This window comes from Lates calcarifer, linkage group LG23 (assembly GCF_001640805.2).
Source record: "Lates calcarifer isolate ASB-BC8 linkage group LG23, TLL_Latcal_v3, whole genome shotgun sequence".
NCBI lineage: Eukaryota > Metazoa > Chordata > Actinopteri > Centropomidae > Lates > Lates calcarifer.
This window is the reverse complement of record NC_066855.1, coordinates 6,652,408-6,680,187: the sequence shown is the minus strand read 5'-3', so window position 1 is coordinate 6,680,187 and position 27,780 is coordinate 6,652,408. Positions and strand designations below refer to the sequence as shown.

The 27,780-nt window shown below is 41.3% G+C and overlaps 2 protein-coding genes across 2 annotated transcripts in view; one reads left to right on the top strand and one right to left on the bottom strand.

Annotated features, from left to right (window-relative positions):
* ace (angiotensin I converting enzyme (peptidyl-dipeptidase A) 1) overlaps positions 1-912 on the top strand; it is a 27,783-nt gene extending 26,871 nt beyond the window's left edge. The window contains 1 exon segment of the mRNA XM_018665003.2: positions 355-912. Coding sequence (XP_018520519.1) covers positions 355-542 — 188 coding nt within the window. The 3' untranslated portion in view covers positions 543-912.
* Positions 913-972: 60 nt separating this feature from the next.
* itga3b (integrin, alpha 3b) lies at positions 973-20,939 on the bottom strand. The gene is made up of 26 exons (XM_018665018.2): positions 20,554-20,939; positions 14,115-14,242; positions 12,254-12,339; positions 11,614-11,863; positions 11,310-11,408; positions 10,941-11,145; positions 10,018-10,211; positions 9,491-9,579; positions 9,253-9,389; positions 8,830-8,916; positions 8,675-8,742; positions 8,308-8,453; positions 8,020-8,166; positions 7,803-7,900; positions 7,300-7,474; positions 6,957-7,031; positions 6,782-6,861; positions 6,434-6,511; positions 6,170-6,272; positions 5,661-5,837; positions 4,380-4,514; positions 3,872-3,985; positions 3,576-3,674; positions 3,371-3,496; positions 3,038-3,193; positions 973-2,644 (listed from the first exon to the last, which is right to left on the bottom strand). Exons 1-25 carry the CDS (start codon positions 20,727-20,729, stop codon positions 3,083-3,085), a joined length of 3,183 nt encoding a protein of 1,060 aa, XP_018520534.1. The 5' UTR covers positions 20,730-20,939; the 3' UTR covers positions 973-2,644; positions 3,038-3,082.
* Between the last annotated feature and the right edge of the window lie 6,841 nt (positions 20,940-27,780).

Genomic DNA, 27,780 nt, shown 5'->3' with positions numbered 1-27,780 from the left:
GCATCAAAAATGGTCAAAAAAGTCATAGTATAGTATGCATCAAAAATGGTCAAAAAAGTCATAGTATAGTATGCATCAAAAATGGTCAAAAAAAGTCATAGTATAGTATGGCATCAAAAACACCCAAAAAAGTCATAGTATAGTATGGCATCAAAAATGGTCAAAAAAAGTCATAGTATTATGGCATCAAAAATCACCAAAAAAGTCATAGTATAGTATGGCATCAAAAATGGCCAATGATTATCCCCCCTCGTGGATAATCTGCATCTTACTTAACGTGAATGACTGAGTTTGTCAGTGAAAAACAATCAATCCCATGTGTCTCTTACTCAGTATTTTTGTGTTTGTGTCCAGGTAAAGCTGGTAAAGTGGACTTCCTGGGTATGAATGTGGACAGCGCAGCTGCCATAGCTGGCCAGTGGGTCCTATTGGTCATTGGCCTGGTCCTCTTGGTGGCCACCATCCTATTGGCCTACAAGTATAGGAAATCAAGGAAGCCTCAAAAGTCCCTCTCCACAATGGAGCTCAAGCAAAAGGACTAGTTGTCAGTGATGGCTAAAGGGCTAAAGTAAGGCCTGACTTACTGTAGCTAGCACAGTACCAACCTCAATGTGAACATCAGTGTTTTTGTGTACTATACAGTACGTCTGATCAAATTTGCTTTTCTTTTTGCTCTGCCACCCTATCTAGTTTTGTATATTTATTGTATACACATGGAGTCAAATAATTTTTTTGCCTATGCAAAAGAACATTACTATTTTGTAATTTATTTGTAATATTTGAATGTTTAGGGAGAAAATGTTTTAAAATGAATGTTTGTAAAGTCATTAATTGTGTTAGCATTTCTGAATATTTGATTTGTTTCTTTTTTGTTGAATCCTCTGCATTTCTACAATAAAGACATTAAATATTTATTCTGCCATGTGTTCAAACAAAACACAGAATGTCTCCTGGTAGCAACTGAACTCCAGAGGTTGTTAAAAACAATTTAATTACATTGAAACTGCACAGTAAAAAAAATACCACCACACAGAACAGAGTTTGTGCATTGGTTTCAGCCCTTCCCTCTTTACTCACAGAGTCAATGGAGCCTCTGTACTGGTCACAGTCACAACAGAGTAGCTGTGGGCTCTCAGGTAGCATGGACCAGATTGGTAACGCAACACTCAGTCCCATCAGAGACTGTTCAGTGACAGTCTTCTCCGGATCCAGTATGCCTTCAATGCTGCAGGTTGGCCACAATGGCTTGGAAACAATCCAAGTGTCAGCTTACTGTCTCATACAAAAATACAAAGCTTTGGGACAGTGAAACAACAAAGGCCAATGACATAGTGTAGACATTCATTCAAATACTGAATTCAGCATAAATTGTCACTATGTACAATTCATGATGTAGCTATCTATGCTGAAGCTTACAATATCATGAAGTCTCATGAAGATATAATAGCATGTATTCTTTAATCCAGTGTTGTGACTCCCTATATGTGACATATATTCAGACATGTTCTTTACTGTAATAACACATGACAGTGTAATAAATAATAATCAAGTGTGCTCCCATGATCTCATCATCAAATGTTGAATAATTCTACATACAAACAAGAACCTACTGCTTTTCAACTTGTTGCAGAGGTGCTTGGATGACTCTTTACAATGCAATTTAAATTTGGGCAAATTAAACATGTCCAGCTGGGCTATAAAGTGTAAGATTCACCACTGAGTACCACTTTCTTTGGCCCTCTCTGTGTTTATTCCCTAAACCAGGGAAATAATATTTGTATGTAGCTAGAAAAATTTCAAAGTCACGTTCTACACATGAGAGCCACAAACATAACTGCACTCAAGACGCTAGTCTACGTAATGCTTGCAAAACACTGAGATGGACATTCACATAAAGACACTCCGTCACTCATTACAGAGTGGGTGCTGGTCAACATCTTTTAAGTGCAGTTGGAAAATGATCTCCAAAACTACTGGTGCAGGTTTTAAACCTTTGCGTAGCCTACAACAACTGACCATTAAGTGATGCCTGGCGACAGAGCAGGAAGGGCATATACAATCACAGAGAGAATCAAGGGACTCTCAGAGAGAAAAATAGAAATGGTGGAAATCAACATGGTGACTTTGCTCAGAGGATTCAGAAAGAAAAAATGAAAGTACACATGCAAAGTTCAGTACATAAAAACCTGCAATGTAACAATTTACAATTTACTCTTGAATGCCAATCCAATGTACAACACTGCATTCTTCAAAAATACTTAACAAATTACAATCTCTGAAACAAAAATGTTCAGTATATTGCACTGAAAGAGTTGATGAAATCTACTAGAAAATTTAAAAAAAAGTGTCAAATTGAATGCTTTACCCACAGTTGGTCCATGCGCTGTAAAGTCCATGTGGCTCAGCTGAGCCCAGTGCTCTTTGTTTGGCCTGTGCCAGTGTGATGTTGAGTGGTTCAGGGTTCAAAGTAAAGGCCTCAGTAGTAGTAATGCTGCATCTCTGTCCAGTTGGTGATCCAATACTTTTTCTGCGGCTCCTCAGGCTGAAATCCCAGATTGAACTGATAGCGCTCAGCCTTGCGAATTTTCACCCCCTGGTGCTTTGGCATTATCCGGTAGTAGATGGCTCGCTTAAAGAATCCAAGCTGGAGGGAAAAGGGAGAGAAGGAGGTGACATTAAAGAGGATGCACTTAAATGGCAGGGGAGCTGGGATTAATGACGGGTTGAGAAGAAGATTTAGGATTCAGAGGCTGAGGAAAAGCAGGTTAGGTAGCACAGAGACCCACAATATCCTACTGAGTAAGATGGAAAAGATGGATATGGTAGTGAAGACAAACATGATATAAAACAGTGATCAGCAGTGCAGTGCACAGTATTAGGCTGAAAGGGAAACAGCAGAAATGTTAGCTACAGCACCGACAAGAAACTGGAGTACAGTGAAGCGACAGAAAGTGAAGTGTTGAGTTGAATCACACCCCGAGCTTAGAGCTGTCATTGATAGTATCTATAGAATATCCATTTGAAGGGGTGTTTTTACCCAAAAGCCCCACTGGTGTGTGCTGTTTGGGGACCCAGGTGGGCCTCAGTAGTCCTCAGTCAACCTCTCTGTCTCAGAGGGCTGGATCTTCATCTCAGCCTTCTGCGCCTTGGCCTCATACATTTCCCTCCTGCTGGCCCTCTGGAAGAAGCCACACTGGGGGTGGAGTAGGAGGAGGAGGGTGCATGGGGAAGGAGGGGGTAAGTCACAGGTTAGACTAATGGCTTGTATGGAGGTCACAGACTAAGATGAATGGGTCACTGGCTGTCACAAAACCCAGGGAGGATCTTCAGTGTGAGTAACTGATCAGCACAGTGTGATTTGTGGCCTCACCTTCCATAGTATCAGAATGATGATTCCTAGTAGTAAAATTCCTGCTACTGCTGCTGAGATGATGATCCACAGCGGGAGCTCATAGGGTGTCTCCACTCCCTCCACTGGTTCTATTTCTACTGTGAACTACAAGAAAGATGGAGACAGGTCAGGTAAAACCACTATCATCAACACAATCACCATCATTGTTGTAGTCCTTACGCACCATGATGGTCTGATTTTCCATCTTGATGTTTGATGTATTTTTTATGAGCTTCAGTGTGGCATGACCTCTGACTGTAACTCGCAGAGCATTGGAATAGTCCTGTGGACACACACACACACACACACACGCACACAAACGGCATCAAAACATTTTCACAAAGAAGTAAAAAGGTTGTAAATGTCTAAACCACAGATATACACTTTCACACCAAAGCAAGGACCTCAGAAAAACCTGTGCTTGAATTACAAGGTCTCTACCCGGTTTGAAGTGTGTGTGGCTGCAACTGGTGAGCTAACCTCTAACATTGTACTGTTCCACAAACGGGACCGGACATAAATCTTGGCTGAATCCGTCATGTTGAGCAGTGGGCAGCTGAACTTCACGCATTTCGCTGTTCCCTTTGAGCATTCCTTGAACACAAAATGAGAAAGAAGAACTATTATTTTTTTACACAAGTGAACAAACATCGACGAATACACATGTATACAGTTATATAATATGTAATAAATCCTGAATACTGTAAATTCTACAGCCTAGGAGCCCTGACAGTTAAAGTTAGCTCTATTGTTATAGGAGTTCAAGGGATAATGTCAATATAGGTGAAGATTCACTTCTGTGCTCAGTGATAACTTTATACAGTATAGTATATGTTGAGTTAAAGTAGGCCTTTGTTAGGTGTGTTTCTGTCTGTCTGCTGAACGGGAGAGGTGAAATGTGAAGACCTCACTCTGATGATCAAACATAACACTTCAAATGACGCGTAAAAGCTGTCCATGAGAGCACTCAGGCAGATCCATTTCTTACCAACAAGTGGGTCTCTTTTCGATGCGTGACCAATGTGATGGCTGCCTGCGGCTCAATGTTATGGGGCTGTGTCTCATCATGACCATCATCCACCACAATCTGCCGCTTAGTACGCTTAGGTCCGCTCCCCGACAACTGGAGGAGAAGTGAAAATAGAGGGGAAAATGAAAGAAGAAAGCAGAGGAGACAGAGACATTACATCAGAGGGTTTGTGGTAATTACTGGTTTTGATAAAGACATTACCAAATTCTTCTGAGAATAGGATTGTCATTCCCACTGTCTATATGTAGGCCACACGCATTATTATTTTCTATTTGGGGCTCTGTGAGGTTTGTGTGTGGCGACACAGATGTTTTTTCCAAAATGTATTTCTGAACAGCTGTGGTTTGGCTTTGAGACCATTTTCACACCACTTTTCTACCACTGACGTTTCCTCAAACTGCTGACTGCTTCACTTCACACTGACGTCAGGATGAATAACAGCATGTGTAACAAGTCTGAGCACTGCACATTGCACTCAGCGTCAGTTAGATAAATTTAATCTTGCTTAATATCAGTCCAGTTCAGTGAAATTCATCACCCACTATTATATTTCCCAGAGGTGTTTGAGTGGCAAAAATCAACAGAAATACACAGTGTCACACTGTTTTATAGCCGTGCTCTGGGGATAGGAATGTCTGGCATTCCCCTCAGCCTCAGCTTTACTCTGTGTTTGGTGCTAAGAAGCAAAAAATAGTGTGCTAACAAGCTTAACAGAGATGGTAAACATCATACCTGCCATTTCATATTGAGCATGTTAGTATGCTGACTTTAGCATTTAGTTCAAAGCACAGAGCTGCTTGCTGTACACTCTTACGGTTGTTCTTTGCCCAAGGCCTTTCATTAAAGCCTCTACCTCTGTTTATTTGTAACCATGTTTGTGGCTTTTCAGAAATGGGACATTTTGGGATGTGCGTATGTCATGGGTGTGGGCACCAGCCAGCTGTACATTATGAAAGAACAGAGATAGGAAAGATTAGAGAAAAAAAACATGACACATATCAAAGGCCACAGGCTGAGTATCAACCCAGTCACCTTTTCATGTGGTTTTACAGCTGAATCACTGGGACTGATTTGTGTATTTTGTGTTAAGCAATGTCTTCATAATCTGCATCTGCATGTTACCTCAGTTTCAATCTGGACAAAGTATCCAAAGCTCAACTAGACAAAGTACTTGTGAGTGAGTGAGCGAGGGGTGATACAACAACACCTTCTAAACCAAAGCTTAAAACAGAGCCTTACAGTTAGGTTCCGATTGTTGACAACTGAGTCAGGAGGGTTACATTCCATCTCTGAGTCCCCCATAACGACAATCTTCGTCAGGTACAGCAGCCACTTGCCGTTGGCTACCTCATAGGGCCAATCAAACTCCACAGCCAGGGTCCCCAAGTTTCCGAGGGGCTGTCCCCTCATGTTCACCTGGTGGAGAAAAAACAGTCAGCAGCTAAAAAAAGACAGAAAAAAGGCAGTGATAGTGCAGAATAACAATATAGTATAAAATAACAGTCAGAGCTGGACTGTAAGTTAGCAACTCCTAAATAGTATCCACCCCTGGTCATGCTTACACCACAAACCATGGCTCACATAACAATCCTTTCCCCACGCAATATTAAACTTCTGAAGAACAAAAGTGTTGGTGGCTTCAAAGACTGGGTGGGGATGAGGGAAATGTGGCTGAGTAGCACACATATTGTAGATGCAATATACAGTCCTGGAGGTCTAATATAGCCTGAGTGGTGAAGGTGACTCACTTTGAAGGTGAACTCCACCAGACTGCCCACGTCACTGGTGTTTACCATAGCTGACTCGCCCATCACTGTCCCGCCGAATTTTGTTTGCACCAAGGCGTTCGCTCTGGACGGGGCGAGAGTTAGAAATGATTGTACATTCTGCGGGTAAAAGCACTACGTGGAAGATAATGTGTGTGACATTTAGTGCCTCAGCTTCCATGGCATTTCTGTGCTCTTTACTGTATATTCAATACGTCATGAGTTATTGTGGGTAATGGGACTCACAAGGAGAAGGTGGGGAGAATGGTGTTTTCAATCATCAGGGCCACAGGCACAGGCCTCAGGTCACTCTGTTCACTGAGACTGAAGAAACAAACTTTATTACAGCACTGAATGCCAGTTGAATTTATGTCTACAATAACATAACCACCAGCAACTGAAAAGCAACTTTATATTTTGTACTAAAAAGCTTAAACGTTATTTATAAATGCTATACTGTAGAACCAAAACTGGGACCTAAATATAAGCAAATGTGGATATAAAGTCTAGATTAAAACTAGCGGTTGTCTAGTGCTACACCACTGTAAAAAGTGAACTTGTATGTAAAGGAATCTAACAATCTTAAGCACTTACGTGGACAGAAGCAGCTGGGAGTTAATCTCTTGTGTGTATAAATCAATCCCTGTTGTCTGAAACTTGAGGACAAGTGACACCTGATAATGAAGGCAAAGGAACGAGAAGTATGAGAAACCCATCTCAGCAAGGGAAAAATGTCAAACTATTTTGACAGAAAATTCTGTACACTCACCCTTTCATTGCCTTTAAGTGGATTCCCCAGCTCACAGATCACTGTGGTATCAAGACTGCATTGTACATCGTGGTCCTAAACACACAGTCAGTATATTAAAACAGTGAACGGGATTATAAAATCAAGCAGTTTAAGAGACTGGAGTTGAATGTGCAAGTAGGGACAATGAGTTTAGTGTATATTTCGCTTGAGAAAACTGAAGCTTTTTTATCTTTATGATAGACAAAATGAGCAATCTAGCATTGTATTTTGTGTTATTAATGAAAGAATTTTAGCCTTAGCAAGAGGAAGTAACTAATAAATGTATATTTCTCAGTAGTCTGCTGCCCTCTAGTGGACGTACCGATGACCTGACACCAGAGTATGTCAGCGCTTCAGGGATGGTGACATTGAGCATGGCCTGATGAGCATCCTCGGCCAACCTCGCCCCGGTAGGGATGTTAGTCACCTCCACCATCAGCCTTATGATCTTCATATTGGTATTGAACTGAAGCACCTGGGTTAAACCCAGCTTGTCCCTGAATTGGACAACAGGTATTTATTCATTTGTTTTTCAATTATTGTTTTTGGTTAATTACTGCATTCACATGTAATTAGCTTAGCACAAAACCTGGAGAAAGGGAGAAACAGTTTTATAGTAGCTTTATATGTACTGTACAGACATGACAGTGGTACCAATCTTCTCATCTAACTCATGGCAACACAGTAAACTTATTCCCCAAATTATCATACTAAATGTTTAAAAATCCCATACTGTGTAACATTCATCTAAAAATGTGGTTTCTATAGCAGCATTAAAAACCCATATTAGTCAAAGAAAGCTTAGTTTGCAGAATTTCATTTCACCTGGGGTAAGGCTTATCATCATCGTCAACAAACTTGGCAGTCAGCTGCAGGTTACTGGAACATTTGTTATCAGAGCCACACTCCTTCTGAAAATCAATCTGTCGGGAATTTAACAAATAACATTATATCATATCTGACAGGGAGAAAATCACATATACTAATACACTAAGTTATCAAAAATGTGGTATGTGAAGGTGGCTTGTGCACCACACCATACCTCATCTTTTTGAGTGAGTTTCTGCCCCTGGCTCAGAACTGGGAAGGAGTCCAGGTTCTGCAAGGAGCGTCTGGATTTAGGCTTTTGTTCGTGTAAGGATATGTTGAGGGAAAAGACCACTGACTCCAGTTTGTCCCTCACAGGAGCCTGTTAAGTCATCCAAGAATGTAATACTAGTGTGAATATGCGCATGACTTGGACAACAGCAGCTTTTCAGTCAACACAATGTATATTTACAAAACCATGAACATACACAGCATTTAATACACATACATGTTGAAAACTCACCACTACAAACAGCTTTAGCTCAGAACATGTGCTTTTGGAGGATTGCAAGCTCAGCAAACCGGTATAGGTGTCATCATTATTGCTCTGGAAACGAACTCGAGGGCTTCTTCTCCTTTCCGTGTCTGCCTCCACTGTGTACTTCACCGCTTTATAATGTCAAAATATATAGAGTAACACATTATAGAACATTGCAGCAAGTGTTAAATTGATAATACAGTAGTTTCAGACAATATATAGCTCAGTGAGCAGCCAGCAGGCCAGTATCTCAACAAATTTTAACTACAGATATATGTATAGATTTAAGATTGCGGCCTGTATTTAAGCAATTTGGAAATATTTTCCATTAAAGAATAAGAAGACTTCTTACTGATATTTTTCTTGAGGTCTTTGTTTCCATTGCTCAGAGTGAAAGACATACACAGAGTTGCTGTAATGCTGTAAAACACAAAGAGTCATTGGCAAATATTTGAAAAATGTGAATAAGCTAGTTTCAGAATGACATGTTCTGAGATGACAGCTCACCATGGTGTATTTCCAGGACACTGGTTAGGGTCCACAATCTTAGGCATAGCATTGAAGACCGTATTTAAGTGGACAACTGGTCGAGCTCTGAAAACAAATTAATTGAAAAAAGGAATCAAACTTCAATCAAAGTTATATGATCATATGAAAAAAGTGCATAATTTAGAGTCTACAATTGAGACAAACACCAGCAATAGTTGTGAATATCTTCCATGTAATTCCTCCTCTTGTATATTTCAGACGTTATTTTGTACTTTAACAGTGTTAAGTTTTCAAGAACTTATCTTTTCTTTTAACTTAAAACCATTTTCTGTTCAACCAAAAGATCACTCAGGAATTCTATGATACCATGGTTAACAGGACCTGAAAAACATAAATTTCCCTCTTCTCACACAGAAGTGACATGTTTTTTCTAATATCTACCTGAGCAAGGCAATGCGGTCGTCCAGGGAACCAACTAAGATGTCAGGGTAACCGCTCTCATCCATGTCCATCCCTCCATTGATTGAGTAGCCAAAGGTATGGAATCCACCATTATCTACTGTCTTACCCTCTATCACCTATAGAGGGCAACAATGGCACATGGAAATTAACACAGTAAATCTGGGCCCTTTCAGATTACGTCTAAAGTGTATTCATGGTAGTGGGTGTCAGATATTACCTGACTGGGATTCTCTAAGATTCCCTCTTTACATCCCATCCATATGTAGACCTTTCCTGTGTCGTGGAAAGGAGCCCCCACTGCAAAGTCTGCAGACAGTAACAATGGAGTAAAATATCAGTGTATGAAATATATTAGTCCTCTAGGGGGCAACATTGCACCACATAATTATTAGTAAATTGCCAGCCACTGCAATTTTGTACAGCTTTTAAACAGCCTGAAATGTAACAGTCAACAGTCGACAGTTTCTCTGCTGAGATGACTGCGTATGAACAGCACATAATACACGATCATACAACATCTTAAACCAACGTTTCCTCTCTACAGTAGCTTGATTCTTTCCATGAGAGAGTGGCGAACACACCACCTTAAAAACCATTTTAAAAAGTCTTTAATATTGAATTTTACCAGAAGTTCCTGCATTACCATTTCATAAAGTACATCATTTTGTATCTGTGTCTATCAATGGATTTGCAGTCTGGGTGAAGTTTCATTTTTGTTTTTTGAGTTCAGAAGCTGTTTCACACCTTGGAATCCGTCTTGGTTGACATCACCAATGGCAGCGACTGCCAAGCCAAATCCAGAAGACGATGGACCCTTCAGTACCTTGGTGGCAGTCTTCTCAAAAGATCCATTCTCATTCATGAAGATATACACTGCTCCACCATGATCGTTCATACGGTCAAAGTAAAATGGGGCACCCACAATCAGGTCATTCCAGCTGTAATAAGCAAAGAAACATCCAAAAATATGACTTAATATGCAAATACATACCTACATATCCTACAAAGCATGAGTCTTAATTCACCAACATTACTTCTAAAATGTACATATTCCTTAAAATCCCAACCAGGTTTAACTCATGCATTAAAGGAAGGCACATGATTTCACCATGATGTCATGATGAACACCTTATCTGAGCTGCTGAAAGGACAGGTTTTCTTCTCTCATCTCAGCTCATACATACATCATCGTCATGCATTCTCTGCATAACAGGGCATATCATAGCTGCACAGCATTCGACCATGAGGCAGCTCAAAAGAACAAAATATAATTACAGGCAATCCATTAAAAGATACAAACATAACCCTTCTGCTTTTCTTTCTTTCTTTTCCAACTGTGAATCTAGAATTTTAAGCAGCTTGTGATTTACAGTAAATATGAATATGAAAGCTGGAGAAAGATTATTTTTAAATTTATGTTCTGTCATCTATGATTTGTTGATATCTTGATGCACTGATTTTTGTTCATTTGGAGAGAACTGTATAGATTTTAATAACATGACCTCCAATTTGGGGTTGCTCTCAAACTAAGGACACCGTGGATTAAAAAAGAAATTATGTGCTTACATTCTGAATGCTGTACATGAGAAAAGACAAGGCTAAAAAACAGAATCATTTTTTACAGTTCAGTTTTCCACAGTCATGCTGTCTGGAGAAGAGAAACGCACTTATCATTGTTGAGATCAGTAACAGCCAGACTGCCCCCAAAGTACGAGCCCACTTGCTCCCCGGTGATGATGAGGGTCTGTTGGATGGCATTATCAGTCTTTGTCCCAAACATCACAGAGCCCTTGGACTCATATCTGGGAGACCCTGTCACTACTGTGTAGTCGTCTCTGCTCAGCAGCTTCTTCTCTTCAAGAACTGAATAACCTGTGGGAGAGAGTGTTAGAGATTCACAGTTAAAACTGTCATCTGACTTTTGTTTTTTTGTTTCTCTTGTTCTTCATACTGACATCTAGGTCTTCTTCCTGATTCCCAATGATTTTACAGTTTATAAGATGCAAAAACACACTCAAGAATGACTGAATATTCACCCATATAGCTGTATCGATTGTTCAGCTGGCCAAAGTCCTTGTCTCTAGAGTCCCAAGAATACCCTGGATCTGGATTTCTCCATGTTACATGAACATTTCCTTCATAACAAAGCAGAATCAGAAAACAGTGTTAAAATCTGCTTCATGCACAATGGACAGGTTTCCCAGACAGAGAATAATCCCAGTGTTAGACTAACACTAGGTAGTCTTGGATGTGTTAAATCCCTGTCTGTGAAACCTGCCCATTATTTCAACGGCAAGTAACAAAATGCGCTCTTTTTGCCATTAACTCCTCAACACCCACCTTGCCACATGTAGCTGCCTGCGGAGCCGATGTAGACGTCAGTGTCTGTCATGCCAGCTGATATGCCCATGTTACACATGCCCTCAAACTCCATGTTGTTGTTGGGGTTGCAAACCTCGTAATTGTACGTCTGCCAGTCATCATTTGGGTCATAGGTCAGATCATTTCCCCTTACGTAGCACTTCCCTATCATCCGCCGCTGCTCCTCTGAGCCACCTTGGATGACCTTCACATACCGATGCCCACATGCCTGAAAACCACAGAAGAGTGTGTATATTGTAGGATGTTATGGACTGCACAATCATTTCTAACTTAAAATGTGTCAAATCTGCCAACTTCTTCTGATAATGTATTCATTAAACAAGTGCTAGTATTAATAAAAAAGATTGTCTTACTAAACAGAACTTCTTACTCATGAACATGACTCTCTGTAGCATTTCCTACCTGCATGTCCAATTCTATCTTGTGCACATGTTGAGTGCAACATTTGGTAGCTGTGTACTGCAATAAATAGTGCAACTATTGCAAAGCAAAGCAAGAGCTTTATCTCACCCTGGGTACCCTCAATTCTATAATAAAGGTTTCTGTATACATAGTGTGTCACATGTGACTAATAGAGTAAAACATGGTGTCATCTCACCAGTATGCGTCCCCCCGGCTGGTCCCTCTGAGTGGCCACTGTCACACCCAGCCACATGCCCTCCACCATCTCAGAAGAAGGATTTGCTGTGGATGTGACATAAGGGTTGGGGTCAGATGTGGCAATTACATTGCAGGAGTTTACTATGAACATGTAAATAGTACAAAAGTTTACAGTTAAAGTTTTTACAGTTTAACATCCAGAGTACTGAAATCTGAACAGTATCAGTGTCACAATTTCCATGATTCTACTGTTAGTTCAACATTATATTTCACCTAATAAAAACTAGTATGCAGTCCACAGTCAGCCATGTCCAATCATTCATTATGTAGAAAAACATTCATCATGATTATGGTGATCATAGGCAAAGGAAAACCAACCCCAAACAGTAAAGCTTCATTCAGCCTGGATCATGCCCTGACAGATATTAACCTCAAAAATGCACTGTGACTGCAGCCCCAGTCACTCTGAGCTCAACATTAAAAGAGAGGAGGAATCCTTTTATTATGGCTCTTACTTTTAGCCTCTGGGGGGCCTTATTCACCTTAAGGTAGTAGAGCGGTAAGTCTACCAGTTAATAACCTTCAATTAAGAAAGGATGCGCTTTCAGAGTTTTCTATCCTGGAGCTCATTATGTAGGTGCAGCAAATGATCCTGAATGCAATTAGACATGCCGGGGATTAGACTCTGAGCTTGTTTGGCACACTAGCTCTGTCCTCAGTGAATAAAGAGGAAGTTGGCTGATTATCATTTTCAGGTTATTGCTGAGGTTATTGTTCCTCATTTTCTATAGCAATCCTCCTCTACAGTACCTGTATATGTCATGGAGAAAGTCAAGTGGTTTCACACATAAGCGTCAGTTTACATGGTGAATACAACTCAGACTGTGAGCACGTCTGCTGTGGCTTTAAGGGGAAGTTTTGGCAAGTCTGAGAAACATACCCTTAATGGTGTCATGACAGCTAACTTGGGGACTACAAATTTTATGACCTGGGGGTGTGGAGTTTGAAATATCTGGAAACCAGCCAGGAGAGTCTTATAAAAAAAGACGCTGTTGGACGCATTACAGGAAATGTAGCATCTGTAGTGATGGAGTTTGTTGATTTGGATCTTGAAATAAACTGAAATAACTTTGGTAATCCTCTGACTTCTCATCTAGCATTATCATTAACAACAAATCGCAAAACTGACGACATTTCCACCAGCCTCCACTCTTTTACTTTAAGTTTAGAGCAGATTAGTAAATGTTAGTATGCTAACACGCAATGTTAAAGCGTTACCTAGCTAACGTTACCTGGCTAACGTTAGCTTAATTCACCGGTGACCAGAACACAGCGTAAAAAGCATTTGGATAAACGTCAGCGGTTGTATGACTGAACCACGTTAAGTAGCCTAACTGACAGTAACGTTCGTTAATTTTACCTTGAGTCCTTTGTTGTGGATTCCATAGTATCTCCACACATCTGATTTAACTCTGTTTTGCGGGGGATACAATGGGCAACCCAGGCCTTCAGCCATGTTGACAGGCTTAGTATTTCGGAATGACTGGAAAGGCGCAGCTCCCCCTTGTGGCAATTCAGTATCAATACAGGACTTTATGTTGGCAGGCTTTCTGCAAGTCACTCGTGAGGATATTAACTATTCTCGAAATTCACTGCGAACAACTTATTGTGAGTGTTTTTTGTTTTTTTTTTATCGCGATGGGCGATAAAATCTATTTTATAGTGTATTGTCCCATCCCTACTGTGGAGTCCTGTTTTCACTGCTGTACAGAGAAACTAAGTTACAATACTGCAATGCTGCATTCCTCAGTTAAATACCAAAACAAGTATTCCCATCTCATTATAGGCACCAGGCTTACTTGTGCTGACCAGGTCCATTCTGGAGCAGTCAGTGGTGTCTGTGGTGATGGGGCAGGAGTAGACACCACCTGTTTCATTGACATTTTGTAGAGATTGGGCTTTTTCTTTGGGCGCTCCTGCAAGAAGCCTGAACACACAAAGAGAAAGAAAGGGAGAGACAGATAATTATTATTGCAGGGAGATTATATCAGAGTCGTGTCACAGTGTTAGACAATACAACAGTAGCAGCAGAGGCAGTGGCAGCAAAATAAAAAAGCTAGATGATTTCACTGATAATCCTGCTAGTCTCAACACAGAAAAGGTCCTGCAGGTTCACCTTTTAGTATGTTTGACTATACACAACTTTTTTTGTTGCAGCATTTAACAGTGCAATACTTTGCCCTTATAAAGTATATTACTTTTTAGGGTGACACTTAAGAAACTGAGCAAATATTCAGTTCCAAAGAGTGAGCCAGTGTAGGTGACGTGTGAATCAAAACTGGAAAGAACAGAGCAGTCAGAGCATGACCCAGCTTGCATCCTGCAAGCTCACACCATGCAGCCAAAGCAGAATTCACAAGAGACTCACAGTATCAGTAACAGTATTTCCATTAACTTTTTGACCCCTGTTGTATGTAAAGTGGGGGAGGAGAGGGGCCTGCAGTTGGGGTGGGGGAAGGGGGGGGGGTTACAGGTGGACTACCTCATAGCTATAATAGATCTGACAGCGGCACTGTTAGCATGCCTGCCAAGGTGAGGTTTTCTCAGCTTATATAAATGCAGCACAGGTGTGCATGAAACATCTGAGGCTTTGAAAACCTCTAGTAAAGACAACTGAAGCAGATTCTACTTTTGTAATTTATCAACAAACTGTGTAGTAAATAGTTCAAAGGCATTTCATAACATTGTATTGTTAAGGACAGACCACGAGATACCACGTAGACCAACTTCCACAAGCACATACCAAGTGTAAACCAATACTTCAGGATCATTTCCCTTTCAAAGATGATAAATGGCATCAAAAGACAAAGGTATCGATGCATATAGTTTTTCTAGCTACAGGTAACCCTCATTAGCCCAGAGGCCAACTACACTAGCTTCTTTTCCTCGCTGTTTCAGGGCATTTGTAGAACCAGGGGAGAAAAGGGGATCTCTTACAGTTTTGTTAGGATGGAAACAGTCTTCACTGCAGGTATTTCCAATGAAAGCCCCACCATAGAGAATCTCCTCTGTGGAGATTAGAAGGAGGCCCGAGGTCCCGCTGGGATCCATTTCAGCATGTTATTAGAAGCTGTCATTCATTCTCCCGCTACACAAAATGCATCTCATGCCATTACCAACTGATTGGATACAGGCAATAAATAGCATAAAGATTAGGGCCAGTCACCATGGATAAACTTGCACGTAACTCTAGTGAGGTCTTGTACTGTTGCAGTGAATTGGCCTAAAACCTTTCATATATCCCAACCCTATTCCCACCTACAAAAAAAACACCATGTTCACAACACCCTCTGAATTTTCTGTCAGTCAGCCAAGTTGTAAAAATCCCCACTGGCAGGCATGTTTGCTGCTGGGTTTCTTTTGCTAACAAGCCATCATCTCTGTAGTTAGAAATGTTAATACATTTTAAATAAAGTTTTTTTTAAATAATCAATAATCTTGCTTCCCAATTGTTTCTTTTTTTCTGAATAAGAGGTCAAATGCCTTCTTTAAAGTATTAGCAAATTATTTTTTAGTGGCTAATTACAATTTACAGTAGGGCTGTGAAGCTATGAAGGGCATCTTAATAGAAAGAGGTACCCAACAATTAAAACACACAAACTGACCTATTAGGTTAGCATTAATGTAGTGCTAACATACTTTGTTCTTTCATTTTAATCTTATGAAATCAAACAAATAAAATGCATTAATATTAGCATTTAGCTAAAATTAACAGCCTTCTGTCTGTTGATGCAAAGCATTTTTGTCATGTGACCAATAAGGGTTTAAATATTAGGTATTACATATAAAATATTTTTACTACACAACACAGTAAAAACAGCATTGTTTTAACAAAATAAAAGAAAATTCAGTGCATATATAATAGCAGACTGGGACAATTCTCGAAGGCTAATCTCTCCCTCTCTCAAATGAAATCTATGATGCTTCCTTTTCACAGAAACACATCAGTAACAACTTCCGCAGCCGGCTCTCATGTAACACATGTGTGAGGGTCTAATGGACAACACAGGATTCTTATCTAAAAGTGTTTCACAGAGGCATGACACCAGCGCTCTGATAGACCTACTTCAGAGACAAAGACCACTAGCATTTGTATGACGAGGAATGTTGGATCATGGCCAAGTTGGACATTCCCACCTGCAGCGTTTACTGTACATTAGCCTGTGCTAGAATGTAATGTAATATATGGCATTACATCATTCAGTTTACTTAATACCTTATATTACATAAAATCTGCTTTTGAGTATTAGACTTTGTCACTGGCTGTGCTGTGAAAACAGTGCAGGGAGACCATATTTACTGTTCACAGTACTGTTGAACAGCTTTTCAGAGCTCGCGGCCCAATGCACAATACTATACTTGTGTACAAAAATACCAGGCTATAGACACATTCATACTTCTTCCTGCTGTGAAAACCTACTGCCATTGGAATACATTGTAACTGACATGAATTCAAGCTGTTCGCTCCCACAGTTAAGGGAGTGAACTTTTAGCAGCCACATTTCAAGCCTGCAGGGAGGTGAGTGTTTAATATTTAAAAGACAGGTTTTGGATGGAGAATCACCTTGATGTCTTTCCAGGGCACTAATTCCTGTCTTTAACATTTGAAAGTTAAAGTTTAATACTAGAGGATGACTATGCATCATCCTCGTCTGCTGCATTACATTAACTTTTCAAATGGGAGATTTGATTAGTGATCAGATAATTAATTCCATCAAACTCTAGGAGGTTTGAAGAAAAGCAGAGCATGTTCCTGTGCATGTTCAAACTGTACATCAGACTGTTTGTGACTACAAATCTTACAGCAGGTCGACCAGTCTAATCTGCACCTCACAGCAGAGAGGAGAAGGCCCCATCAAATTAAATGGCTGACTTTCATGGCCTCAGGCCACAGCAGTCAGACAGAGATGAGCTGGAAAAGCAAAGGCACTTCAACTCTGATTAAATATTCATCAGTCGGAGGAATTCAACTCTTTTACTCAGGTTGCAGAGGTTCCCATCTATAAAATGAAGGATTTTTTTTGTCTGCTGGGGAGGGAACTAAATGATTTCACATTTTAGCTGAGAGTCATCATTCTCACTCCTGTCTTGTCTCAACCTGAAACCTGGCAGGTTGTGACTGTGCAGAGAAGGGTAATACATTCCAGGCATACCATGGGGTCAGGGGACTGGAAGAGCCAATAGGTGGCCAGCTGACTGCCCAGACCCTCCTCCCTGCTACAACAGAGAACAAAAAAAGTTCTCTCAAGAAAAAAAAACTCTCAGAGACTTTAAATGGGTGATTCAAAGTGAAGGGGGAGTGGAGAGGTGAATACCCTGTACAAATTGGCCTCAGGTAGCTTTTAGATTATTCAGGCGCAGCCCATCCCCAACTAAGTGAATCTACTAATTGGCTGTGTACGCCCCACCTCAATCCAAAATACATTTTTTAAATTGTTTCAGTTGAGCCAAGATACACTGCTAGATTCATGGTAATTGGATAATAGCCTACATCTTAAGAGGTTAAGAAAGACTTTATTGCACTCATATAATTATAGAACTGGGAGTGGAAACCCTCTGTCTTGACTTTTATCCTGGACTCTGACTGTCTGACTAATGCATGCACAAAGAACGACCACTTTAAACATGTACGTGTACATGCCACGACTGGTTTATATGCCTAGTTCTTGCATTTTTCAAATATTCACGCTCTAGCTCGCTACAGTAATGAGGAAACCTGTGACAAACAGCTCTGTGGTGCAGTGAGACAGATCTGAGGGCCACAAAAGAAGCCAGACAACACAGAGGAAACAGACAAGGCTGTAAAACCAGCACAAACATGGGACACACCATCAGGACATTGTTACTGTATGTGTCTAAACAGAATCACAGAGTGCATGCACTAGAAGTCTGAGTACTAAAAGACTGTCTTTAGCAAACATCAGCAGCTCCACAGATTACAAGCTTAGGCTGACAGAGAGGACACTCTTGAAACAGGAAGTACTATTGAAGGAAATAAATGTAGGCTATTGAACTTTATGAGACAAAACCCGTCTCATGAACTGATAAGGAATAAGGAATTGTGGGAGATCTAAGGTAAGTAGGTTAGTAACACTGTGTGAATCATAAGTCACAACCACAATGAAGGTGAAAGTGCAATACTCAGACATCTCACTTCTTCAAATTAAGAAATGGGTCACACTGACATGAGACACCAAAACACACCTTAAGGATATTACACAGATGTTTTTCCTCAAGTTTAAAGAAATAGCTCTGAAGTTTGGGAAATACGCTCATTAAATTTCTTCCCGTGAGTGAAATGAAAAGATTAACACCAGTCTCACTGCTGTATGCTAAATATGACGCTACAGTCAGCAGCAGGTCAGGGTTCACGTTCAGTTCATGTTAGTGTCAAAGATGCATCCTAATAAAATAGAACTGAGCACAAATTTGCTTAAACCTCTTAGCTAGCAGCACACCAATGAGACTTTTTACAGCCTCCTTGTCCCTACAGACTTCCAGTCTCATTACCACAGCCATGTGCTCCCCTTCTTGGGTTGCAGTCTGCGGACAGTGACTCCATCCCTCTCGGGACAAGGCCAAGATGGCACATTGATCATGTGTCAGATGAACACTGTTATCCATTCTATTAACTGCTGAAAATCTCTGTAATGCACATCAGTCCACCACTTCACAGAAAAGAAACCGTATATTCAGATTGACTTCACTGGTGATAACGTGGAGGAAGTGCGGCCCCAGGTTGGCAATTTTCTTTCTTAGTCTTCAAAGCAGAACGAAGACACAGATAACAGCAAGTTATGAACACGCTGTGTGATCACAGATGCGGAAGGATGAGTGGAGGGGGCCACTGTAATTGGCCGAGGGAAATCCTACACTAAACAATGATACAGTTTGAGGAGCTTTCATTAAAAGACTTTGCATAGGAAGACAGGAAAGATGTGTCACATACATTCTTGTCGTCCAACATGAATTATTCCTGAAACAAAAGGCATTTACTTTGATGTAAATCCCCCCAAACACTGATAAATCCACATGAGCATTGACATTGTGGTAATAACAACCTACAAGTGTTACAAGCCAATGAACACCTTTATTGCGAAATACAAACTCACTTGTGTGTCAGCTGAATGGAACAGCCTGAGGATAGGTGGAAAGAAAGAAGAGCGGGCTATGTCAGGACTTTCTGTGCATTCCACAATGGCAGGACATGAACACTGAAGTCCTATATGCACAGAAAGGACATATGTGAGAACCCATAAATTAGTTTGAAACAACTTTTTTGCAGTATTACTGCTTATTACACATGACACAACCTTGAAAGACCCTTAATCTTGTGCACTGGAATAACTTTAGAAGCCACAGCTCAGACAAGCTCCGAGCTGCAGTACAGTTCACCTGGCCCAGCTGTTTCACCTGCAGCTAAATGATTCCTCTCAAAGAAGTCTGTAACAGACATTATGAAATATCTCATTCAGTCATGTATGCATTCTTAACAGTAAGAGTCAACGTTGGGGGATGATTGCTGCGCTGTCTGATTAGAGAGATGCACAAAAGGCAAAAACTGAAATGTAAAATTAGTGTGTAAATAGAACAGAGAAAAATATTCGTGTAAAACTGCAACAGACAGTTTTACATTCACATATGCTCTCATGGCCCAGATGCCTGTTAGCCGGCGTCCTACGGCCTGACTGAAATGCACGTCATACCAGCTTCATTCATAACAGCCCAGGTAACAACCCCCGCACGGCCAATTACAAGACTTTCATCAGATTCTCTTCACTTACGACATAGGCACAAAATCAGTACAGAATACCCGTCCGAGATGTTTTAATATACTAACAAAGGTCTCTGGAGGTAGGCCTGAATAAATCCGCAGAGATTTATACCGCTCCGGTGTCTAACAGGTGGTTGACTTGAGGAGGAACTACTTTATGTGTGGAAAAGGGAAGTGTGTGATGCGAAGGAAGCCATCGTAAGCATTTAACAAGTGTGTTAAATGAAGTATAAAAACAGGCAAAGGTGTGACATGGTGAAATATGGTTCAGACTCCAGAGTTTCATCGCGGGTTTTACGCAGTAAGAAGGCGCAAACCGCTCCTCTCTGTGGCGGATCAAATGGTTGTTTTTCGCTACGCCTCCTGGTCCAAGGCAGGTGCCTGAGACTGCGGACATAATTCTAACCTTCAAATGAAAAAAAGAAGTGAAGCATTGTCTCTAACAAACACAGATGACAACTTACAGGTATTTTTTTGAGCCTTCCGTCTGTTGATGCAGAGCTACTGAGAATCCAAAGAAGCTCCCTTTGGTTTTCCCCTCTTTGATCACAGGAAACCGTTCATCTATGTTAAATCCGCTGCAGGTTTGCGTCCCATGGTACACAGCCAGAACAGCGCAGAGTAATAGTCTTGGAGACATTGTTAAGGGCTGTTTCCCGCAGATCCACGATCAGCGTGGGTCCGGCACAGGCAGTCTCCCGCACTGATTTCCAACAGGTAGGCTGCTGCTGCTGCTGCTTCACAGAGACCTCCCCATCGACAGCCGCCTGTTCCCCCCTTCGCACTCAAGAGTGTTACTGCCTAGGTGTTGGTGTCTGCCGCCCTCCCCTGCTCTCCCTTCCCTTCCTTCCTCTCTGCCCCTCCACACCCATTTGAAACAAGTGCACTCAGAGCAGTCGCAAACTGTAGAGCGTTGGTAAGCCCTATGAAACCACAGTCTCTCTCTTTCTCCCCCTCCCTGTCTCCGTTTCTCTCTTTCACACAGCACATTTTCGTTTTCCACCTGCTGGGACTCTTAACTTACAGTGGAGAGACACAAATTACAAAGCATTTGTAGAGGACAACGAATAAAACTAACCTGAAGAAACTAAAACTGAAGATAATGAGCTTATTTCTAAACAACACGTTGAAAAGAAAATCATGATGCTGTGGCTTCTCTCACCAAGATTTCAAGGAATTTAGTATCACATGCATCAAATGCCACCAGCAGCAGCATGCAAAGTACACAGCCTTGCTATCACAGTCTTACAGTTGCATAGAGTTTGTTGAACTACATGCAGCGACTGTTTGCAGTGTAATCATGTATCCAGTGTCTGCTTCTCAAAAATGTTGAACTTCATCACCTTCATGAAAGGGCACAGAAAAACGTTTTAAACTAAATTATCAGTGTTTAAATTGAGTTACCTCAGTGCAGGATACTTTGTGTAGGAGGGACTGAGAGTCAGGCCCCCTGATGAAACTCTTCCAGGCCCACTAATAGACGCATGGCCCGCCCTCACATGAGCACTCTTGTGACAGCCACCCTCTCTGCCTTGCTCCACTATCGCTCAAACTTCTGGCTGCCTATAGGCAGTTCATTAAGCTCTTAATCCCCTTAGAGAGTTCATGGAACAGGCCAGAGTTTTTAAAAGTATCCTTTGCTTTCCATGAATCCCCCAGTGCCCCCTTTTCTTTTTTTTTCCCTGTCTTTCTTTAGAAACCCCTAGTGACGAGAGACCCACTGCAGCTCCATCTCCTCCCTGTTTGCTTGTATCTCGGCAGCTGATGTGAGATCTTTCATCGTGCCTGCTTTATTGGCTGACTCCTGGCTGAAATCTGGCAGCTCTGACCTCTTCTAATTGATGAGCTGAACTCCCACTCTGCATCGCTTCACACTCAAGGAGTTTCTCTCCTCCATCCCAAGTGAAATAATGTCCTATAATGTAGTTTACTGTGCACATTCCGCAGGGCACCTACTGCAAATGCTTTCTGTGTGCGCCTAGGAACACTGCACTGTATTTGGAGGGACTGATGTTGGTGATCACTTTCTTGTCAGCTGTGCACAAACCGTATATATATCACTTCTTATCCATTTTGATTCCAGGAAACAAAATGCATGTTTAACAAAACAGTGAAAACACACAGATAAGGTGCATTCCACAGAGTGTAATACAATACAAATCTGCCTTATTTCACAACCCTGGACTGTACATTTGAACACCTTCTCATTGTTAATCCAGGCTTTAACTTTGTGTTTGCATTTTGACATTATCATGCAACTGAATGGCTTTCAGCCCAAAGGTGAGCGCACAACATACTAGTGTATACACTGTCACATCCCAGCACTGACTGGCAGATCATGCGATGGTGCAAATAAAGAAAGCTTGATCACCCTGACTCGACACTGGAAAAACGTCCTGAGAGACACTAGCAGAGAGGAATTTAAAGCAACCAAACCACAATAGATGAGCAATCTGACCTCCCCCTTTTATTTTGCTCTGTGTGACCGATTCTCATGCACTCTGCATAAGGGCTGGGGAGCACCTGATCCTTAACCCCTCTAGGTCATAGACCCACCCAATAACATCTGAAAAGTGCCACTCTTGAAAAGTGACAGATGATACTGTCAAACTGTGTTCTTCTGTATTGTCAGAAAAAGATACCCTCCTCCATAAGGAGTGTAATTGCACTGTAAAACACTGTACTGGCTCTATATTCTTACTAGAGTTGCCTGGTAAGGAGAAAGTACAAAAAATCTGTTTCTGATTACTTTTGGCACAAGAGTAGAGTTCACTTTTACTCCCCAACCAGCACTACAGTAGAGAAAAAGAGTTCCAGTTCTGGCCTTTAGATGTGTATTCCCCAGACCCAACTGTATGTAAACCAACACCAGCCAATGTGAGCCATGGGGACAAAGACCCGAATGCTGCCCCCAGAGTCCTCTCTGCTCTGGAACCTTCTAGTCTTAGCCCACACAACACACATGGAATGTAATTTGCAATTTATCTCCCAGTTTCCTGTTTTTTTCCCACCACCATCCTCCCCCATCACTACACTGTCCCAGAAAGAACAGCCCCCCCCAAATATTCCTATGATTTTCTTTCTTCCTCATAACATCCACCATTTTAATTGAGTAGGTTAATCTTACATAATTACAACATGTTCCTGCTTAACCTTCCTGCTGCTTTGTGGTTTGTCGTATATCCCGGATGGCTCCACTAAGTCCTCTCGAGGCATCCTTTGAAACAGAGATGAGGGCTGATGGGACAGGGTGGGTGAGTGGGATGCTATGTGGAGTTCCTGATGTGAATGTGTGATAATAGAAAGGGACTGGCTACTGTGTTGAGCGATGTGGAGAAAGCATAGCATCAGTATGCGCCATAATGGTCCCATTACACTTATCTCCTCTGACTTGTTACTGTACTCACTCTGTAGGCTTTGTGTTAAACCTTCAGGCAGTGGGTTGGAAAAGACTAAGAAACCAATGTGAGAACTGCACAGTACAGCCTTGTAACATGAAAATAAACAAGGCCTCAAAATAACTAGATCCAGCCTCATGCTGAATTCCCATGAATATTAATCCACATTAGCTACATGGGCACACTCAACATACAGAGCAGGACATTGGTCGAATATGAAACACAGCACGCTCTCACGCCAAGCCCTCGCTACACGGCGACGACAGAGCCAGCCGTTGCCATGGAGCTGGGAGTTGCTATGAAGCCAGTATATTCTGAGCAGCGGTAGCGTCTGTGGTGGTAGACAGTGTGGTCTGTTTAAACTCCAGCCAGGGCTCTTGCTGGGCTCAGATGACCTTTCACAGGAATAAAACATGATCCACTCAGTTCTGTCCACTTAACAAGGAATTTACCACAGAAACACACACATATTTATGCACACACACACAGTGCACAAATAATGTGCAGCTTTCTAAAAATGCCACATTTTTCTCCTACTACTACTATTTTTTTTCTATTTTTAGTATGAAGGTAGAGATGATACACTGTATAATAAATGTGTTATTTCTATCATCTAATATTTGCATAAAGTTTGTGTATCAGGTTCAAAACTCATTTTTTAAAACACATTTTGGGATTCAGCTTGATGGAACTGCAACATTGGACCACGTATGTTGGTACTATAGATCTAATATGGAACAACTGGCCTGATGTTATATGATACGCCTCCATACAAGGTCTCTGCATGTGAAAATTATGTTTTATGACTTCTCTAGGCTGCTGAGCATTTGTTTGCATGCATGTGTGTGCATGTGGAAATATCTTGTGAGTATAGGTTCACATTTGTTCATCTGAGTGCGTGGGCTGTATGTCAGTATCCACATGTGCGTGTACTTTGTTTGGTGTGTGTGTGTGTGTGTGTGTGTGTGTGGCAGGAAGGAAATGCAGCAGGGGTTTGGGACCCACACAAGGTCTCGCTGTTCTTCAGGTCTCCAGTTCATGCTTAAGTGTAGGAATGTATAGCCTGAGGCGGAAGGCGTGGCTCCAAACCCTCTCCCACTGTCCAGTGGCACCTGTTTTTCAGCTTAGCTTTCAGGCAGACAGATAGAGTGATGGGAGACAGCGGGGCATAGTCACTGTGTTGTGGAAACAAAACAGCTGTTACACAAACTTGTGAAATAAATACAATACCCCAGGCATAACAATGTACTTTCCACAGTTTGTTTTTCTTTTTGTTAAGGGAATATTGTCACATTTTGGAAATGAGCTCATTTCCCTTCTTGCTAACAGTTTGATGAGAAAAATTGATACCATACTCATCTCTGACAAATATAAAGCCAAAGCCAGCAGCCAGTTAGCTTAGTATAAAGATTGGAAACACAGGAAATCAACTTGCCTGGTTCTGTTTGAAGGTAATAAAACAGATAAAATATCATTTATTGTTTGTCTACCTTGTACACTGACCATGATCTGTGATTTCCTGGCAACCTCACAATAACAATAAGAAAAAAAAAAAACAAGAAGTAATGTGCTACTCGGTGAGCCTCAGGTTTCAGACGTACTGGTGTAAGTTGGTTTTGTTACATTTGGACGGGACCTGGCTAGCCTTTTCCCCTTGTTTCCAGTCTTTATGCTAGGCTAACTGACTGCTGGCTGTAGCTCAATACAGAGTACAAATGTGAGAGAGAGTGGCATCCATCTTCTATGTCTCAGCAAGAAAGCAAATATGAGTATCTTTCAAAATGTCAAACTATTCCTTTAAGAGGATGTTTGGCTTGAACCAGCTGGTGTAATGCCAGTAAGTCACATTAGTAGCATTAGAACATTTTAAAAAATGTTGGGGGAGATGGGCATTTTCTCATTGGAATTCATAACTTGCCTAAAATGCACTTAAAGCTGAGTAGTTCATTTCTCTCCTCTTGTCAGTTTTCAAACCAGTGGCAGAAATAAAATTATCTACTTTTTGCAAACCTTTCCTCTTCTCTCTGAAAACATTGCATGTGTGAAAGGAAATCCTTTTTTTATTATTTACTGACAGGGAAAAATGAGAACATTTGCTGTTCAATGGTGCACTCTCTCATGTTTAATCATTAAAAAGGGAGTTCCTTTTTGCAGCATTCCTTCCTTTGCCCATAGAGACACTTTTGTTAAAATGAACAGTTCAATGCAGAGGAGTCATAGGTAAAGAAAGAAATGTTTGAGGGGAGGCTGGGTTTGATCTGGCTCTATGCCCAGAGGACAGATAACCTTGGGCATAAGCTCTCAGTCTGAAAGATATGGAGAAGCAATAACCACTACAAAAATCCCCCAAACCATACATTTATTATTCTTCTAGTGCAGCTTTGTTGTCAGTCAGAACATACAGAACTTTAAAGGAGTGGTGGATGAAGGGGCTATCTCTGTGGGGACTGACCTTTAGCCAGAGCTCAGTCATAACAGGACTCTCGCTGAGCTTTTCCATCAGACTGCACTCTTTATTAGGATTGGCTGCTGCATGAGCTGAAAAAGGTCAGGAGAGCATTTCACCTTAGTCAAGATTTTCCCCTCCTCCTGAGGGACACATTAACTCAGAATTTGATACTTAACAACCTTGTAAAACCCACACCATCACCTGTCTGCAATGTTTACCAAAGGAGTAGTTGTCTGTCTCTGGGAACTAAACAGTCCCCTCTTTCAGAGAGTGCTGCATTACCTTTATGGGAACACAGCAGAGACACAAACACACGTGGCTGCACTTCATTCTAGTTAACACAACAGTCTTATCTCTAGATTTAAATATCATGAAAGGATTGGGAATATTGGCTTACAAACTTCTTACAAAGTTACATTGTCACATAGACAAACTGGATAATTATATTCCCATCTATATTGACTTAATCCAATTGTTAACAGCCTTGCTATTCTTCACCATGGATAATAGGTGAATATATAGGGCAGTAAATCTGATGCATGGTGCTGTGACCAAGCCTAATGTAATCCCGTGGACAGACCACTGAATAATGGCACAATCTGGAGGGTAACTGCAGTAAATCTGACCAGCAAACACAACGCTCACTCACTCCCACATTGCTCATCTTCCCTCCTGTGGTAAAGTGAGTTGCTATGATTTACAATGCTCCTTATAAAGCCTCCTTCCTGTCTGTGCAGCGTATAGGTTGTCTGGTTTGGCTGACCCATGCAAGCTTCGCTGGTCACCCTTCAGACCTCCTGTAAACACTCCGAGGATTTCTTTTCCTGTCGTCTTTTGATCGGCTGTTTGCAGTCGATCCCAGGTAACCACATGGTGCCACTTTGTTTATGACTGGGCTTGTATGACGTGCAAATAAATGCTGAAACATAAAAGGATGGGTTTTCTTTATTGAAAACATATGTGTTGGTTTTCAAAAGCTAAACCTGTGGTCATTGTATGTTTGTTGTGAATGAGCTGAGATTGGCAGATGGTTCCGATCTGACTGGTGGTGAAACAGCTGAAATGTTAATAAACTCATGACGATGTAAGACTGTGTCTGTGTGCTCAGGTGACTGAGTTTTCTGGTGAAGAAGCAGGAGATGTTGATGACTGCACAGTCTCTCCTGTGAAGCCTCTCATTGGTGAGGGATTTCTGCTGAAGTGTGTGAAAAACTACCTAGGCCATGCTTGCCATGTGTGTGCTCAGCTTCCTCTCAAGCCGGTGTATGAATTCACTTCGTCCCTCTCCACTGTGTGTGTGAATACAGAGCCAGGCCTATTGTTTCCGGCGACAAGTGGAGCTGTACTCTACAGACCTGCACATTTTCCACTCAATTGAATGGCCCTCTCAGATCATTAAATGTCCATTCATTAGTGAGGGACACTGGAGGGTACTCAGCAGCAAACCAAACACAGAGAGGCCTGTCTGGGGGGCTTTGGGGGGCACTGTCCCTCACTCTGAGGCCTGCAACACTGTGGGTGGTAGTAGCCTTCAAGTGTAGCCACTGAGATGACCATTACCATGATGAAAAAGTGCTCAAAGTTTGCTGTGCTTATACCTAATTAACATTTTACAGTAAATAAATAAATAATATCTATTGAAAGATGCTCAAAACCACAGGTTCCCAACCTTATTGGCAGACTCACAGACCCCCACATCAGTGACGCTGCTAAAAGTAGCATAGCACAATCTGCCGAGTAGGAAATATCAGAATGAATTACTGCCTTTATAAATGTAATTACATGTAGAGTAGCTCCATTTTCACCATTTATCTACTACTTTAAAACAACTAACTTTAACTGCT

Excerpts from the sequence above, each read along its gene's own strand:
- itga3b (XM_018665018.2), bottom strand. The coding sequence starts at position 20,729 with ATGTCTCCAAGACTATTACTCTGCGCTGTTCTGGCTGTGTACCATGGG. Across the intron at positions 11,409-11,613 it reads AGGCAGCTACATGTGGCAAG|GAAATGTTCATGTAACATGG; the intron begins GTGGGTGTTGAG and ends TTTGTTATGAAG. Across the intron at positions 8,743-8,829 it reads TGTCCTGGAAATACACCATG|CATTACAGCAACTCTGTGTA; the intron begins GTGAGCTGTCAT and ends TGTGTTTTACAG.